Source organism: Mandrillus leucophaeus, unplaced genomic scaffold (genome assembly GCF_000951045.1).
Source record: "Mandrillus leucophaeus isolate KB7577 unplaced genomic scaffold, Mleu.le_1.0 Scaffold333, whole genome shotgun sequence".
Taxonomy (NCBI): Eukaryota; Metazoa; Chordata; class Mammalia; order Primates; family Cercopithecidae; genus Mandrillus; species Mandrillus leucophaeus.
This window is the reverse complement of record NW_012103510.1, coordinates 142,266-160,084: the sequence shown is the minus strand read 5'-3', so window position 1 is coordinate 160,084 and position 17,819 is coordinate 142,266. Positions and strand designations below refer to the sequence as shown.

Here is a 17,819-nt window from a genome sequence, read left to right as displayed (position 1 = left end):
GCTTCCGGCCTAGTCGGCGTGAACCGATGCCTTCCGAGCCGCGTCGCGCGGCACGAGAGACCCTCGGGCGGGTTGCGGGATCCCAGCCGGGAGAGGCGTGGGGACCCCCTCTGCGCTATTCCGAGGCACTTAGCCGCTCCGAGGGCGAACCTGCTCTCGCCGCGCTTCCCCGCGGCTTCCGAATGGGGAACGCGTTTTGCCCTAAAGTAACATAGGGAAGCTGAGATCGCGCTGGGGTCCCGATGAGGAAGATGGGTGTGTGTGGCCCATCTGACCCCCCGCCCGCCTTGTTAGTAGAATGAACTAGTGTCGTTATGAAGACCGCACGGGGAAGGGGAGGGGACTTGCCCTTATTTGCACCGCGATTAACCGGGCTGTGGCACCTGGATCTCCAGGCGTCTCCGTCTGTTCGCTTCCCCCTGTTAACCAAATTGCCTTTGCCCAGACGTTGCTGGCGTTAGAGTCAACGAGCTGATGCGTTTTGGGCTGTGTTTACGTCTGTGTAAACAAATTAAGACTCATTTTCCCCCAGGCCACATGAAATGAGCCCTCCGCCGACCCGGATATAGATACATGCCCCCATTTGTCACTAGGCTCAGGCTTGTGGCTACCTCGAGGGCTTTTTGGTCACCCCGGGCATTGCACAGGACTCCTGTTGTCGGGATCCGGGCGTGTTAGGTCGCAGCCTTCGGACTGGGCTTGCGGATGAGAAAAATGGCCATTCTAGCCAGTGACTGTTAGCTCTGTAGGCACCTCCCTTTCATGGGCCAATGGGAAGTGACACGGAAGTACGGATTGTTTATCAGCTCCTCTACTGTGTGTGTGTGGCATTTAAACCTGAGGCCATTTAATTTCTCAAGTAGTTTTATAATTACTTTGGATAAAGAGGGGGGCAAATAGGCCCAGGATGCAAAGCCTAACCAAGGTATTATTTAAATATGATGTTTTTGGCTATGTGTACTGATGAGTGAGGTTATTTTAAATTTGTATTTGCATTAATAGAATTTTGATTCAATTACGATTTCCCTCTTTGAATTGTTATATCTGCAGAAGAAAGATAGTGTATGGTGGCTTTAGAACCCGACAGACCTGGGTGACTGAACAATTTACTTAACCGCTGGAAAGTTGAGTTTTGTGATCTCTAAACTGGAGATATGTGTGTTTACCTCACAGAGCTGTTCTGAAGATTAAATAAGGCAACAATGTAGTTTCTGGCACATAAAGCACCCATATGGACGGTGCTTTCAAGTTTCCTAAGCTCTTTGTATATTTACATGATCTGGCCGAGTAAACTATGTTCCTGTCCATCTCTCAGTGCCTTTCTGTAGTCTGGCAAAGAGAAGGACTGGTTGACTTTTTTTTTTTTTTTTTTTTTTTTTGCTTTTTTTTTTTCTTTGGTAAAGGGCCTAAAAGGCTTCTAAACAAGCTTTTATTTTACCCTCAGGATGATCCTGTAAATTAGATAGAACAAGCGTTATCACCATTTAGTTGAGGTATGTCAACTCATAGTGGTTAAGTTGTATGAAGTCCAGTGATACATGAGCAAATACCACGTAAGAGCTGGTTAGTAAATTATTTTTGAAAACACATGTTTGATTACTCAATTCTTTTGATTACTGAGACTTTAGTTTCAGCTTCTTAGCCCAGTTTATTCAGTAAATGATTTACTCAGTAAAATATTCATCAAATATTTCTTGAGCACCTGTTCCCAGTGCTACACACTGTTCTCAGTGCTGGATATAGAGCATCAAACAAAGCCTAAAAATACCTGCCTTTGTGGGGCTTATAGTGAGCTACACTGTGAGATAATGTGGGATGTCATTCTCATGGGAGTGTAAGGGGAAATAAAGCTCTTATGATATTTAATACAGAACACTGGTTATGGAAATTTAATTTGATTCATTGTATTTTCTGTGCATTTTTAACCTATAACTCATTCTTACAGTCCTCAGCCAAAAAAATGCAGCCTCTGAGACTGTTTAGTAATTTTCCCACTGTGTTATAGCTACTGTATGGCAGAGCCAGAATTTGAAACCAGATCTATTTGACCCTATAAGATATGGCCACGAGATGTTAATTTTGAGGATAACTATTTTTTAGTATTATGGAATTTTTCAACAAATATTTTTTAGGACCAAAGATAAACTAGGCAGAGTCTACTCTTTGCATAAATTGTTTAAAAGAGCTTCCCGCTCTGTTTTATCATCTAAGCACGGTAAAATTCTCACAAGACTAATTCTTTTCTTCTTTTTAGGAAAGATGCAGTTGTAGACTTTCTTTTTTTGTTGTTGTTGTTTTCTCTGTGCCATCCAAGTAGTTGTGAATTTTCTAGAGCCAAAATAGAACATTATAGATTATCTTTTAAACCCTTTATTGAAGCACAGGATAATGCTATGACTGACTTAACTTTATACTTTCTAAGAGATCTTGATAGAGTAGAGAAATGCAGTAGTTATGCATCTAAATTTGCTTTTACATCATAAATCAAGAATATTATGAAACCATCTCCCAGAGACATATATAATACATAAATCTTGGCTGTTTTTTTTGACAATAGAACATCTATGCTATTGATACATATAAGTGGGTTTGTAAGACAGTCTATGTGTAAATGTGAAAAATGAAGAATTTCCAGTTTTTCTCATTTTCATTTAGACCAGTAATGAATACAGTGAAGCCAAAGGACATCTTCCATCCTTCCTCGCTTTTATAGGAAGAGGAAAGTTGTATCACTTCTTGAATAAAAAAGGATTGTGAAGATGATCTTTTAGAAACAATGCCTTAAAAATTATTATTTTTGAATGTATCTGGTAGGGGATCCACAATAGTCTCATTTGGTTATAAAAATAAATTTTATGTATTCATGTATGTGTTTTGATTAGGTATAAAATTAGTGGCTGAATATCCATTCAAGCTTAATTTTGTATTTCTATCACTTTTCTAGATTTTGTGCAAGATTAAAAATATAAACAATAGGCCGGGTGCGGGGGGCTTACGCCTGTAATCCCAGCACTTTGGGAGGCCGAGGTGGGCGGGTCATGAGGTCAGGAGATCGAGACCATCCTGGCTAACACATTGAAACCCAGTCTCTACTAAAAATACAAAAAATTAGCTGGGCATGGTGATGGGTGCCTGTAGTCCCAGATACTTGGGAGGCTGAGGCAGGAGAATGGTGTGAACCTGGGAGGCGTAGCTTGTAGTGAGCCAAGATGGTGCCATTGCACTCCAGCCTGGGTGACAGAGCAAGACTCCATCTCAAAAAAAATAAATTAAAAAAAAAAACAACAATAATATTGTTTCCATTACTATGGCTATGTAACAAATTGCCTTAAGGCTTTGGGACAGAAAACAATTTGTTTGGCTCACAGCTTCTGTAAGGAATTCAGGCTGGGGACAGTGTGGATGTCATGTTTCTGCATCAAAATGACTGGTATCTCACCTGGAAGACTTGAACAACTAGGTACTGGCAGAGCTGGAGCTCATTGGGCATCTCTGTATGTTTGTTCCATGTGGTCCCACCAGCATGGTGATCCAGGGTAGCTAAATTCTTTCATGTTGGTTCAGTACTCCCAAGGTACATGTCCTAAGAGAGAGAACCAAGTGGAATCTATATTGCCTTGTATAATCTTTAGAATTACATAGTTTCACTTCCACCTCTGCTGTTGATAGAGACAGTTAATCAATGTGAGAGATGCAGACCCTTGCCCGGGTCCAAGGTGAGGGAACCCTCTCTACCTCTCAGTGGAATAATGTCAATGTCACATTATAAGAAGAGCATATGGAACTGGGTACAGTGACTCAAACCTGCAATCCCAGCACTTTGGAAGGCCAAGGCGGATGGATCACTTGAGGCCAGGAGTTCAAGACCAGCTTGGGCAACATGGCAAAACCCTGTCTCTACAAAAAATACAAAAATTAGCCAGGTGTGGTGGCGCACGCCTGTAGTCCCAGCTACTTGGGAGGCTGAGGTAGGAGGATTGCTTGAACCTGGGAGGTGGAGGTTGCAGTGAGCCAAGATCGTGCCACTGCACTCAAGCCTGGGTGACAGAGTGAGACTCCATCTCAAAAAAAAAAAGAGCATATGATATAGGGTCATCATTGAAAATAAGTTTCCCACAAAAATATAAACAACACTTTCAGTTTAAATGTACTTTAAAAAATATTGAAATATATATATGTAGCTTATTAACTAAAAATCAATTTTCTCTTCTTTTACAGGGAAATGATCTTCATTGGTTAGCATGTGCCTTGTATGTGGCTTGCAGAAAATCTGTTCCAACTGTAAGCAAAGGGACAGTGGAAGGAAACTATGTATCTTTAACTAGAATCCTGAAATGTTCAGAGCAGAGGTAACTATGTTAGAGTTTGAGAAGTAGAGTATGGCTAATGTAAGCTCATAAATCATAGCGATAGTAAGAATTATGTCTGTTCATCATTTTCTGAGCATTTGTACCTGTGGACTGGTGAAATTAGATGCTAAAACTAGCATCTAATGATTTTCCTTTATTTGTATCAAAGTTAGTATCCCTTATATTTTACTTCTTTGGTGAAAATATTTAAATTTTAATGTATTAGGCACTTATATGGAAGAATTTATTCTTAAAGGTTAGGACATTGTATAATATTGGGAGAAATGAAGGATATTGAGAAACTTTAGGAGATACTCTAAGTTGAAAAGGCAAATAAAATATTATTTGCTATTATACTTAGAAATATGTGCACAGGACTTGTGGTCTTAATATAAATAGAATGAGTATTTCTCAGTTTCCTGTTTGGAGGATAAATGACACGATTATAATCCATTTTAGAAAGGGTCAAATACGTTTAAAAGAAGAGGCAGAAATTGCTTCATCTGTTGTGTAATTAAATTGATTACATTTATTTTTTGTGCCTTTTAGGTGAATTTTCTTACATAGCTTATTGAAGATAAGTGGAAAAATGATGTTTAGCATTTTGGGGGAAATTACAACTCAAAATTTATGGATTTAATGGTTTTAAAAAAATCACTTACTAAATAAAAAAATTAACTGGGTGTGGTTGTGCATACCTGCAGGCCTAGCTACTTGGGAGGCTGAAATGGGAGGATCACTTGAGCCCTGAATGTTGGAGCAGTACTGCACTCCAGCTTGGGCAACAGCAAGACCTTGTCTCCAAAACAAAAAACAAAAAAGGTTACTATTTAAATAATTAACAGGCTGGGCGCGGTGGCTCATGCCTGTAATCCCAGCATTTTTGGAGGTCGAGGTGTGTGGATCACTTGAGGTCAGGAATTGGAGACCAGCCTGGTCAACATGGTGAAACCCCGTCTCAACTAAAAAAAACGAAAATTAGCTGAGTGTGGTGGCGTGCGCCTGTAATCTTAGCTACTCAGGAAGCTGAGGCAGGAAAATCACTTGTGCCCGGTAGGCAGAGGTTGCAGTGAGCCTAGATCATTGCACTATTGTACTCCAGCCTGGGTGACAAGAGTGAGACTCCATCTCAAATAAAATAAAATAAAATAATTCACAACGTCATGTTTTAGCTGACGTTGTCAATTTTAGTAATCTTTTTTTAACCTTTAACTCCATCCTGAGTTACATTGGCCAAAGAATCAGTATCCAGAATTATATAAGGAACTACTAACAGGGTTAATAAAATGAATAAAGAATATGACTTCACAAAGGTTATAATTTGTATAGCTAATAGATACAAGAAAAGATACTCAATGTCACTAGTAAAGACTTTCAAAGTAGAAATATAACATTTCTTTTTTTTTTTTTTTTTTTTGAGGTGGAGTCTTGCTCTTTCACGCAGGCTGGAGTGCAGGGGCGTGATCTCAGCTCACTGCAATCTCCACCTCCCAGGTTCAAGCAATTCTCCTGCCTTGGCCTCCCAAGTAGCTGGGATTACAGGCGCACGCCACCACACCTGGCTAATTTTTTGTATTTTTGGTAGAGACGGGGTTTCACCGTGTTGGCCAGGCTGGTCTCCAACTCCCGACCTCAGGTGGTCCACCCGCCTTGGACTCCCAGAGTGCTGGGATTACAGGTGTGAGCCACCATGCCTGGCCAACATTTTATTCTTATTATTGGGAAAATTTGAAGTCTTTTATGCCAAGTTTGGTCACTGTACAGGGAAACAGGAACTCTCTTTTTTTTTATTTTTCAATTCCCTTTTTTTTTTTTTTTTGAGATGGAGTCTCACTCTGCTGCCCAGGCTGGAGTGCAGTAGCTTGATCTCTACTTACTGCAACCTCTACTTCTCAGGTTCAAGTGATTCTCATGCTTCAGCCTCCCAGAGTAGCAGGGATAAAGGCACACGCCACTATACCTGACTAATTTTTGTATTTTTTGTGGAGACCAAGTTTCACCGTGTTGGCCAGGCTAGTCTCAAACTCCTGACCTCAAGTGATCCGCCTGCCTTGGTCTCCGGAAGTGCTGGCATTACAGGCATGAGCCACCGCGCTTAGCCAGGAACTCTATATTGCTGGTGTACATTGGTGAAAGTCAAAATTGGCATAACGACTTTACTAGGAAATTTGGTGGTATCTAGTAACATTGAAGGTGCACATTCTCTTACTCTACTTCTTGGAGTAGTCCCTAAAGAAACTCCTGCACATGTGTATAAGGATGTTTTCATTACAACACTTTTTGTTATCATGGAATATTAGAAACAACCTAAATTTAGGTTGGGGGATGAATGCAAAAAATCCTTGTATGTTCATATGAAAGAATGTTTTTAGCAATTAAAATGAATATATCTTACATATCAACATTAATGTCAGAAACATTGAGTGTGAAAAAGCATGTTGCAGAATACCACTGAAGTATGATACCATTTATATAAAATGAAAAAACATGTAATAAGTAATAAGATATTGCTTATTGTTTACACAGACATGTGTATGTGTAGTAAGTGTGAAAACATAGGAAGGATTAAGACCAACTTTGGAATGGTGTTTATCTTTGGGGAAGAAGGGTAGGGATGGGATTAGGGAGGAGTATAAAATGGGAATTTTGATTTTTTTTCTTTCCTTTTTTTTTGAGACAGAGTCTCGCACTGTCGCCGGGCTGGAGTGCAGTGGCATGATCTCTGCTCACTGCAACCTCCGCCTCCCAGGTTTAAGTGATTTTCCTGCCTCAGCCTCCTGTGTAGCTGGGATTACAGGTTCCCACCACCACGCCCAGCTAATTTTTTGTATTTTTAGTAGAGACGGGGTTTTACCACATTGGCCAGGCTGGTTTCGAACTCCTGACCTTGTGATTCTCCTGCTTTGGCCTCCCAAAGTGCTGTGATTACAGGTGTGAGCCACTGTGCCTAGCCTTGGCTGTTTCTATAGTGTTGCTGGTTTTAAAAAAAATCTGAAGTGGCGGGGGTTGGGGGAGGTGGCTCATACCTGTGATCACAGTGTTCTGGGAAGCCAAAGTCGGAGGATCACTCAAACCCAGGAGTCTGCAATGAGCTGTGATCTTGCCACTGAACTCCAACATGGGTGACACAGCGAAACCCTATCTCTTAAAAAAAAAAAAAAAAAAAAAGAACTGAAGCAAAAATGACAAAATTTATTTAATATGTTAACATTTAAAAAATCTGGCAGTGAACCAGTGTGAATGTTGGTTAGGTTACTCTTGTTAATTTTGGTTTGTATTTTCAAATATTTCATAGTTAACAAATACTTTAGGTAACCTAAACAAAATTAATTCGGATGATCAGAGGAATATACCAATCTGTAAGAAATTAAGCTAGTCAGAGACACCAGTTATGATTTTATTTCACTGTCTAAAAGTAATATAATTTAATGAGATAATATTGATTTACTTTTGAATACTTACTTTTGTATACTTTACCTTTATGTTAATTATGAAATATCTTATTGTTTTCTTTAATACCAGCTTAATCGAATTTTTTAATAAGATGAAGAAGTGGGAAGATATGGCAAATCTACCCCCACATTTCAGAGAACGTACTGAGAGATTAGAAAGAAACTTCACTGTTTCTGCTGTAATTTTTAAGAAATATGAACCCATTTTTCAGGACATCTTTAAATACCCTCAAGAGGAGCAACCTCGTCAGCAGCGAGGAAGGAAACAGCGGTAGGTTTTCATGTTGGTTCATCGGGAATACACATTAGTCTGTGCTGCAGTGTTAATATTTTGCTAGTTTTTCTTTTTCTAGTTTTAAAAAAGAAACGAGATTTAAAAAATCTTTTTCCACAATAGTTTTCTTTTAATGATGCTTTTTTTGCTTTTCATTGTGGGTTAGCCATGAAGAGTTTGACTTTTTTCATGTTGCTAAATGTATACGGGTCTTTGTTTCTATAAACTTTCATTTTTGTTATTTTATTTTATTTTTTTATTATTTTTCCCTCAGTGATCCTTGTTCTGAAACCTTCCTTTTTCATTTAAGCAACAAAAAATGCAAACTGTACAAGTCAGACTTCAGGGATTTTCACCCTTTAGCTGCCTTGGAGATGTATCTGTATCTAGATACATATATTTTTTATTGCGCAGGGGCCGTGCTAATCAATGTATTGTACCAATTTTAGTATATGTGCTGCCGAAGGGAGCACTGCCCTAGATATAGATCACTATATTAACCACTATATTTTCTACTAGTGACTGTATAGACTATTTTACTTTTGTGTCAAATTGAGTAATAAATAATCCCCTTGAAATGACTTCTCTAGTATTTTGATGTTTCTAATGAATCAAGAATAGAGAGACTGGATTGGGAAAAGACAGGAGAACTGAAACTATTATGAATTTGTGCTTTCTGATCACTTCTGCAAAGTCTATAGGCATGCTCTGACTCAGTGTTTTCTACCTTTCCTCATAGATAAAGGCAGTTATGGGATACACATTTTCCTTCTTTATCATTGAAAATTTTTTCATAAAGTAGAAATGAAAATTCTAACAATTAGAAAAGTTGACAAGAAAAGTAAAGGGAAAGGAGTTAAAGTTATTTGGCTAGAATAGATAATGTTTGCTTCTCTTAAAATGTAAAAGTTTTCCCAGACTGTGAAGGATGTTCACAGTAAGTGTAACCTTTTGAAAATAAAATGGGGGAATGACAAAGCAGGAGGAAAAAAATTTTTAAAAACTAAAACTATTTACATTTTAATATAGATGGCACCACTGATACAGAAGCAGCTGGTCTAGCTCACTTACAGCTTTGGGGAATTGACTGTTTAAAATGAAGTATTCTGAGCCAGGCGGGGTAGGTTGGATTACACCTGTAATGCCAGCACTTTAGGAGGCTGAGGTGGGCGAGTCACCTGAGGTCAGGAATTCAAGACCAGCCTGGCCAACATGGCAAAACTCCAGCTCTACTGAAAATACAAAAATTAGCTCCGCGTGGTGGTGCACGCCTGTAATCCTAGCTACTCGGGAGGCTGAGTCAGAAGAATCCCTTGAACCGAGAGGCAGAAGTTGCAGTGAGCCAAGATTGTACCATTGCACTCCAGCCTGGGCGACAAGAATGAAACTCCATCTCATAAATAAATAAATAAATAAATAAATAAATAAATAAATAAATAAAAGGAGATACTCTGGCTGGGTGCCTGTAATCCCAGCACTTTGGGAGGCCAAGGCAGGTGGATCACTTGAGGTCGGGAGTTCGAGACCAGCCTGGCCAACATGGCGAAACCCCATCTCTACTAAAAATATAAAAATTAGCAGGGTGTGGTAGTGGGTGCCTATAATCCCAGCTACTTGGGAGGGTGAGGTGGAAGAATCACTTGAACCTTGGAGGTGGAGGTTGCAGTGAGCCGTGATCACGCCACTGCACTCCAGCCTGGGCGATAGAGCGAGACACCATTTTATTAATAAATAAATAAATAAATAAATAAAATGACATATTCTCCTAGCACTTTGGGAGGCCGAGGCAGGTGGATTGCTTGAGGTCAGGAGCTCAAGACTAGTTTGGCCAACGTGGCAAAACCCCATCTCCACTAAAAATACAAAAATTAGGCAGGTATGGTGGCATGTGCCTGTTGTCCCAGCTACTTGAGAGGCTGAGGCAGGTGAATCGCTTGAACCCAGGAGGCGGAGATTGCAGTGAGCTGCGATCGCCCCACTGCACTCCAGCCTCGGTGACAGAATGAGACTTCATCACTAAATAAATAAATAAAAAATGAAGTATTCTAAAGTTTGGATAGAAGCTTTGTGTTGAGTCTGAGTGAGGCCAGTGTGATCATTTATAGGAAGATATCTTTTTTGGGGTATCTGGAAAATAATTTCAGATTGCACTTGTTTTGATATTTCTTAGGATGTGTATACTACCTAATTCTAATTAAGATAATTTTAAAAGGCCATGTGCAGTGGCTCACACTTGATCCCAGCACTTTGGGAGGCTGAATCAGACGGATCACTTGAGCCCAGGAGTTTGAGACCAGCCTAGGCAGCATGGCAAAACTTCATCTCCACAAAAAAAATACAAAAATTAGCTTGGAATGGTGGCTCACACCCATGGTCCCAGCTACTGGGGAGGCTGAGGTGGGAGGATCACTTGAGCTTGGGAGGTTGAGGCTGCAGTGAGCTGTGATCATACCACTGTACTCCAGTTTGGGTGATAGAGCAAGACCTTGTCTCAAAAAAAAAAAGTAAATCACTTTATTAGAGATTTTACATTTTTATCACTTTGTATACTTTCTGTTAGCTCTGTCTGCTACCCGTAGTCATGATGTATAGCACTTACTGAGCATTTGTTTTGGGGCAGGGACTCTTAAGACTTCAATATGTATTACTTCAGTTAATCCCTCTGACAACCTTGTGATGCTCATACTGTTATTACAGATAGAGAAAATAAGCTGCTGAGAGGTTAAGTAATTTGGCCAGAGTCACACAACTGAGTGGAGCTTTTATTGAAACTGACTGCAGAACCCATGTGCTTTACTGTGACTGTATCCTGCATCTCTCACACACTATTTGAAAATTTGTCACTATTTGTTTAGCACATATCCACAGGAAATATGGTTAGGTATTACCTAGGACACAGGCATTTTTAAAACACCAAACCCCACAGTCTCTGTCTTCTGAGAACTTACAGTACAGTCAGCGAGATAAGGCAGGTATGAAGATTCCGGCGCATGCAATGCAGTGTGTTATAAAAGTCCCATGACTACAAGAGGGAATAGAAATGTAAAAAGACACAAAAGCAGTAAAACAAGAGAAAATGTAGGAGGTTAGTCAAGTTTTTTTTTTCCCTAGAATTCTCAAGTACAGCCAGAATTAAGAGTAGCTTAAGTGTTAAGCTAAAAAAAATTGAATTTTATTTTGGTAGGCAACCAAATTAGAAATAGTTTATCATGCGCCTATGGTAGAGAGTCTGCTTTTAAAAGCAGAACACTGACATTTAATCCTTGCCATGGACTGGTGAATTAAGTACAATATTGTACCCAAATAGAATAATCTTTTGACAGATGAAATGACTAAGTCCAGGTGAGCAAGTGTACCCTAGCTAATGGTAATGCTGAACTAAATCTAATCTAATCTCCACGGAATTTCGTTCCTCTCGGCACCTTGTTAGAATAAGGCTGTTGGGATGTGGAAACCACAGATTTCTTGTCTAAAAGTTGTCAGAGGTTTTGGTAGAAAAGCCAAGCTTAAAGCAGGTCTGAAACTTTAGCAGACAACTTGGCAATATACAACAGGTACTCTTAATGAATGGAAGTATAAGGAATTATAGGAAGCTCATAATTTACATTAAAAAGGCCTTTTGTGATTTGATATAGTCTGGAATATCTTTAGGGAGGGAGGGAGGGATACAGGTCATTAGCTATGATAAAGGAGAAAAAAATGAGGACGTATCTGACTGCATATAGTGGTCTTAAAGCAGCATAGCATTGCTATGTCATCAAAAGAACTATTTTTATTCATTTTATTTTCCACCTTACCTATCTTGCCCTCAAAAAACTTTAAAAAATTCTTTAAGAATTTTCTTTTCTTTGAAATGGGCTCTTTCCCCGGATCCCAGCTATTTCCTACCAGTATTTTGTTGAGGCAGAACGTCCTTGTTTTCCATGTGAAGCTGAATGTGGTCTCTCTCCTTTAACTGTGGGTTTTGACACCTAATTTATAGTCATTTGGGATGTTTTTTTTCTGATTCTTCTGTTATCTCATGACTTTTTTTTTTCTTCCCCCAAAGGCGACAGCCCTGTACTGTGTCTGAAATTTTCCATTTTTGTTGGGTGCTTTTTATATATGCAAAAGGTAAGAAAATAGTAATATTTGTTTAGATATTAATACGTCTATTTATATTTTCAGGTATTAATTTTGTCAACTTCTAACATGTATCAGGAAAAGATTTTCACTGAAAATTTTCTCAAGGGTTTTAATCTTAGATTCTTTTTTAAGTATTGCCTTTTTATCAAAGAATCTATTGGATTTCTTTGCAATATCCAGATCTTCTCTTATTAAATGGAAAGTTCTTTAATTTTGTTGTATACAACATCTTTACTACCCAAAGCAACTCTTTTAAATTATGAGCTGAAAACACATTATTCTGTATATGCTTGTATTGTGAACTCTAGTTTTCATGAGATGTATCTTATTTACTTGAGTGCAATTACTGATCTACCTCAGGACAGTTCAGATTTTTTTTTTTTTTGGTATCTTTTTCAGATAAGTATGCTTAGTCAAATACTTTTATATGCTACTTATTTTCTTTCCTTTTTTCTCGTTTTCTCATCTCATGACCTACGCAAGGTCTGCATTCAGTGAAATACATGTCTCTATTATTTTTTGTCCTTTTTGTATTTATTTATTTATTTATTTATTTATTTATTTATTTTGAGATGGAGTCTCACTCTGTCTCCCAGGGTGGATTGCAGTGGCACAGTCTCGGCTCACTGCAGCCTACACCTCCCAGGTTCAAGTAATTCTGCCTCAGCCTCCCGAATAGCTGTGATTACAGGTGCCCACCACCATGCCCAGCTAATTTTTGTGTTTTCAGTAGAGATGGGGTTTCGCCATGTTGGCCAGGCTGGTCTCGAACTCCTGATCTCAGGTGATCTGCCCACCTTGGCCTCCCAAAGTGCTGGGATTATAGGCGTGAGCCATGGCACCCGGTTCCTTTTTATATTTCTATGTAGAAACAATTCTTAGTAATCTAAAGTAGATAGGAAAGTGCAGTTATATTATTACATAGGTTTCTTCTGTATACTATGTGGAATGCCTTTGCCATTAAGATAGCTCAATAAAATGCAAAGTTAACAAAGAATCATAGAGCTGGAAGGAGTTTCATAAATATAAGAGAGATTCTCATTATTAGATTAACTAGCTTAACTTAATTTTTTTTTGAGATGGAGTCTCACTCTGTCGCCCAGGCTGGAGTGCAGTGGTGCGATCTTGGCTCACTGCAACCTCTGCTGCCCGGGTTCAAGCAATCTCCTGCCTCAGCCTCCCGAGTAGCTGGGATTACAGGTGCCTGCCACCGTGCCCGGCTAATTTTTTGTAGTTTTTTGTAGAGACGGGGTTTCACCATCTTGGCCAAGCTGGTCTTGAACTCCTGACCTCATGATCCACCTGCCTCGGCCTCCCAAAGTGCTGGGCTTACAGGTGTGAGCCATCGCACCTGGCCTAGCTTAACTTATTTACTTTATTTTTTATTTTTATTCTTATTTTTGAGACAGGGTCTTGCTTTGTTGCCCAGGCTGGGGTGCAGTGGTGTGATCTCTGCTCACTGCAACCTCTGCCTCTTATGTTCAAGTGATTCTTGTGCCTCAGCCTCTTGAGTAGCTGCGATTGCAGGCATGCACCGCTATACCCAGCTAATTTTTGTATTTTTAGTAGAGTTGGGGTTTTACCATGTTGGCCAGGGTGGTCTTGAACTCCTGACCTCAAGTGATCCGCCAACTCGGCCTCCCAAAGTGTTGGGATTATAGGTGTGAGCCACTGTGCTCAGCCAGCTTAGTTACTTTAAAGATGAGGCAGCTGAGCCCAGAAACTAGCTGCTGGCAACAAAGCTAAGATTTGAACTCAGATCTCCTGGTTCCTGGTTCTTAGTTTCATATTGGTTGTGAAGACCTCTGGGAAGAATGTGTGATATTGTTGGTCGCCAGGTTTGATTTAACTTAATTACAACTGGTCCCTCTCTAGCTAGTTAGGGTGAGAGCTGCCATCCTTCCTTCCCTAAGCTGCATGCTTGATTCAAGAGAAAAACCTTCTTTCATACATGACACTGGCATGTTTCTTTAGTGATGACAAAGGTGACATGATCAGTGGCATGAAATAAAGGTTTTGGAGTATATAAACCATTTTTACAGTGGCTACAAATTTTAGAATGTGTGACTGCTATTATATATGATGGTAATCTTTTCATATGATTGTATTGGGCAAGTATGTCTGACTTCTAGGATTTTTATCTGTTTTGTCTGTCTCTTATGGCATATGTGTACTTAGAAGTAAATGTATTTGGTACTGTAATAATATGTACAATACAATAAAAAATAATTTCATTGTCCTTATTTTGTTCTCATTGGACCCGTTGGGGTGGTTTTTTCTCTGTAATTAGCTCAGTGTTTGAATTTTATCTCATTAATTCAGTTTATAGTAATTCCACCTTAAGAACCTTTGTGGGTTGGGCATGGTGGCGTATGCCAGGAATCCTAGCTACTTGGGAGGCTGAGGTGGGAGAATTGCTTGAACCTGGGAGGCGGAGGCTGCAGTGAGCTGAGATTGCGCCTCTAGTCTGGGCGACAGAGCAACAGAGCAAGACCCTGTCTCAAAAAACAAACAAACAAAGAACCTTTGTCCTCTCACAATCCACCACTGATCTTTTATAATGCACGGTGATCTTTTCTAACAGTCATTTAATTGCTTTAATTCAGTTCTCATTTATTTTGGGGAAAGGGTTACTCTTTTGTAGCCACCTTTCTAATGACAAGCCAACTCCGGAGATGAAACATTTCTATTTACTTGTTATCTTTGTTGATTAAAAGATAAAATATCTCACACAAAGTCAGATTTATTTATAAGGTCAGGATTTGAAATATAAAACACGTCATGTTGAGAGAGTCCTAGAATTTAATTTAAATTAGATTCTGGTCTCTAGGGGCATTTCAGCTTTTTATTAGACATTACAGTGCTGCTGGTTTTTTTGCCTTCTATGGCAAGTGCACAACAGTAACAAGTTTAGGCTTGTTGGTGTGATGGGCTTTGTAGCTTGAAATCGGTAGGTGCTACTTACTTCCTTTTTTTTTTACATGAGAAACCAAGTATATTTTAATAGTAAACCTCTTTATAGAAGAACCAAGCAAGTTGGTTTGGCTATATCAATGCACAGTTTAATGTGTTGATTATCATTTGCCTCTTTGGCAACAAAAGAAATTTTTTTTCTCTTTAATTCATTTAAGTTGATTTGTTGAATGTTTCCATCTATACAAAAAAAGAATTGTTTTGTATGTGCTGAGGTAAGTGGTAACTTTCTCTGGAGGAACAGAGAGAAAGGGAAACCTGAAACAAAGCTGCGGGTGTGTGTGTGTACATATACACTTGGGTAGGCATTACGTGTGAAAACGCTAAGGTTTGGAAATAATTCTTCATATGCATGTTAGCTATTTAAACTGAATTTGATGATACAAGAATGTGAAATCACCATGAAGCATACATGTGCGGTGTTTAACCAAAAAAGGGATGGGCTTGAAGTTATAAAATAATTAGAAATCTTAATTTCTAGGAAATTAAGATAATAATAAAATGGCTTAACTACATGTAAAAATGCGTTCAGTGTTAGAGTTCAACCAGCACTGCAGAAATGACATGTTTCTGTCAGTTTAGGTTTTTGATTTCTTATTTCCTTGTTACCAAGCATCAGCAAATTATTCTTGGGATTATTAACTCTGGAATTGAAAGATATTTAATGGTACTCCTGTTGCATTAATTTGTCTGAGATTATATAGAAAAGTATTAAAAATGTTACTGTTGGAGTCTAATCAAAAGTTCTGGTCTTTTAAAAATATGTATATGAGAAATGGCGTGAACCTGGGAGGCAGAGCTTGCAGTGAGCTGAGATCGTGCCACTGCACTCCAGCCTGGGTGACAGCGAAACTCAGCTTCAAAAAAAAAATGTATATGAGAATAATTATATGAATGATTTTTTCAGCTGTCTCCTAAGTATTTCTAATAATTTTCATGACAGAAAAATGTTTTCATGCAAAACAGTTTCTTACAGTTTGAGATAATTTATGAATTTTTAGTGTTCAGAATTTTCAAAGACCAATGATGAAGTTTTAGTCAGCTACTAGGTATTTAATAAACAATGAATGAATGAATGGCATTTTTAGTAAAGTTATAGTTTTCACTAAGCTGTTAGACATTTATTAAAGGCTGGGCATGGTGGTTTACACCTGTAATCCTAGCACTTTGGGAGGCCACGGCAGGAGGATCACTTGAGTCCAGGAGTTTGAGACCAGCCTGGGCAACATAGCAAGACTCCATCTCTAAAAAAAGTTTTTAAATTAGCCATGTGTGGTGGTGTGTGCCTGTAATTTCAGCTGCCCAGGAGGCTGAGACAGGAAGATCCCTTGAGCCCAAGATGTTGAGGGTGCAGTGAGCCATGATCATACCACTGCACTCCAGCCTGGGTGACCCACCAAGACTCTGTCTCTTAAAAAAAAAAAAAAATGTGTGTGTGTGTATATATTTATTTATTTATTAAGATATAAGAGTAATATCTCAAAATTTAAATTTGCCAAAACACTTATTGTAATGAGTCAATTTTGTACAATGTTTTGTAATGTCATAATAATTAAAGGAAGAAATTGTTTTTAAAATGTTATAAAGTCAATGCTAATTTAACTCTATAAGTGCTTATAATCCTTCAGGTAATTTCCCCATGATAAGTGATGATTTGGTCAATTCTTATCACCTGCTGCTGTGTGCTTTGGACTTAGTTTATGGAAATGCACTTCAGTGTTCTAATCGTAAAGAACTTGTGAACTCTAATTTTAAAGGTAGGTTTGTAAATCAAAGGTTTTTGGACCATCTGCATTTCTGTGTTGTGTTTACCCTTGGAGTTGTACAGGTTTCCTATCGTCAGTATTTTGAAAAGCTCCTGTCATTACAGTTATCCAGGGTACTTATAACTAAGAGTCAAACTTCCTGTAAAAATATTTTTGGAAAAACATTTGCAGATACCACGGAGTTTAAAGTCTTAAATGACAACTTTAGAAATTTCTGAAATATATACTCAACAAGGAGAAGGCATTTAGAAACTCAGAGTTGCAAAGATGACATTAAAACCGATAGTGTTTTTCTACATTGGCAAACTTTGTGCCTGACACATCGTAGGAGATCAAAAAGAATTTGCTGAAAGAATCTTATTTCAAATTTTGGTACAGAAGAATAGTTATGGTTCTAAAATAAATAAAATGAACTTTCATCTTTTAAACTAACATATATGGAAATGATGATTTTGGCATTGCATTTAATAGAACTTAGGTATATAATTTCTATGAATGATAAGTAGTTAGCCCAAATTATGATTTACAAAGCAAATATTAAGAAGTGTGTATAGAGTTAAAATAAATATTGCTGCTGCTATTTGAGTAATATTGTTATAGGATTCTGGGTGATTCTCAGTTTTGAGGTGATTTCAGTTAAAATTTCAGCTTGTCTATCAAGGTAGATTTTTAAAATTAGTGGAGTTAGTTACTTCAGTTGCTCCTGGTATGGTAAATTTAATGTTCCTTATATTCTTTTCTGTTCTTTCTCGCATTTCTGTCCTAACTCCCTTTTATATTCCCAAAAAGCTGCCCCCTTTCACTTGTACCTTTTTTTTTTTTTTTAATTAAAAAGAATTTGTTTTTGAGACAGGGTCTCACTCTGTCACCCACGATGGGG

At 38.5% G+C, this 17,819-nt stretch overlaps 1 protein-coding gene across 1 annotated transcript in view; it reads left to right on the top strand.

The window, feature by feature from the left end:
• RBL2 (retinoblastoma-like 2) overlaps positions 1-17,819 on the top strand; it is a 58,487-nt gene that overhangs the window by 405 nt on the left and 40,263 nt on the right. The window contains exons 2-5 of the mRNA XM_011988633.1: positions 4,219-4,349; positions 7,872-8,072; positions 12,124-12,188; positions 16,802-16,930. Coding sequence (XP_011844023.1) covers positions 4,219-4,349; positions 7,872-8,072; positions 12,124-12,188; positions 16,802-16,930 — 526 coding nt within the window. The remainder of the gene's footprint in view (positions 1-4,218; positions 4,350-7,871; positions 8,073-12,123; positions 12,189-16,801; positions 16,931-17,819) is intronic.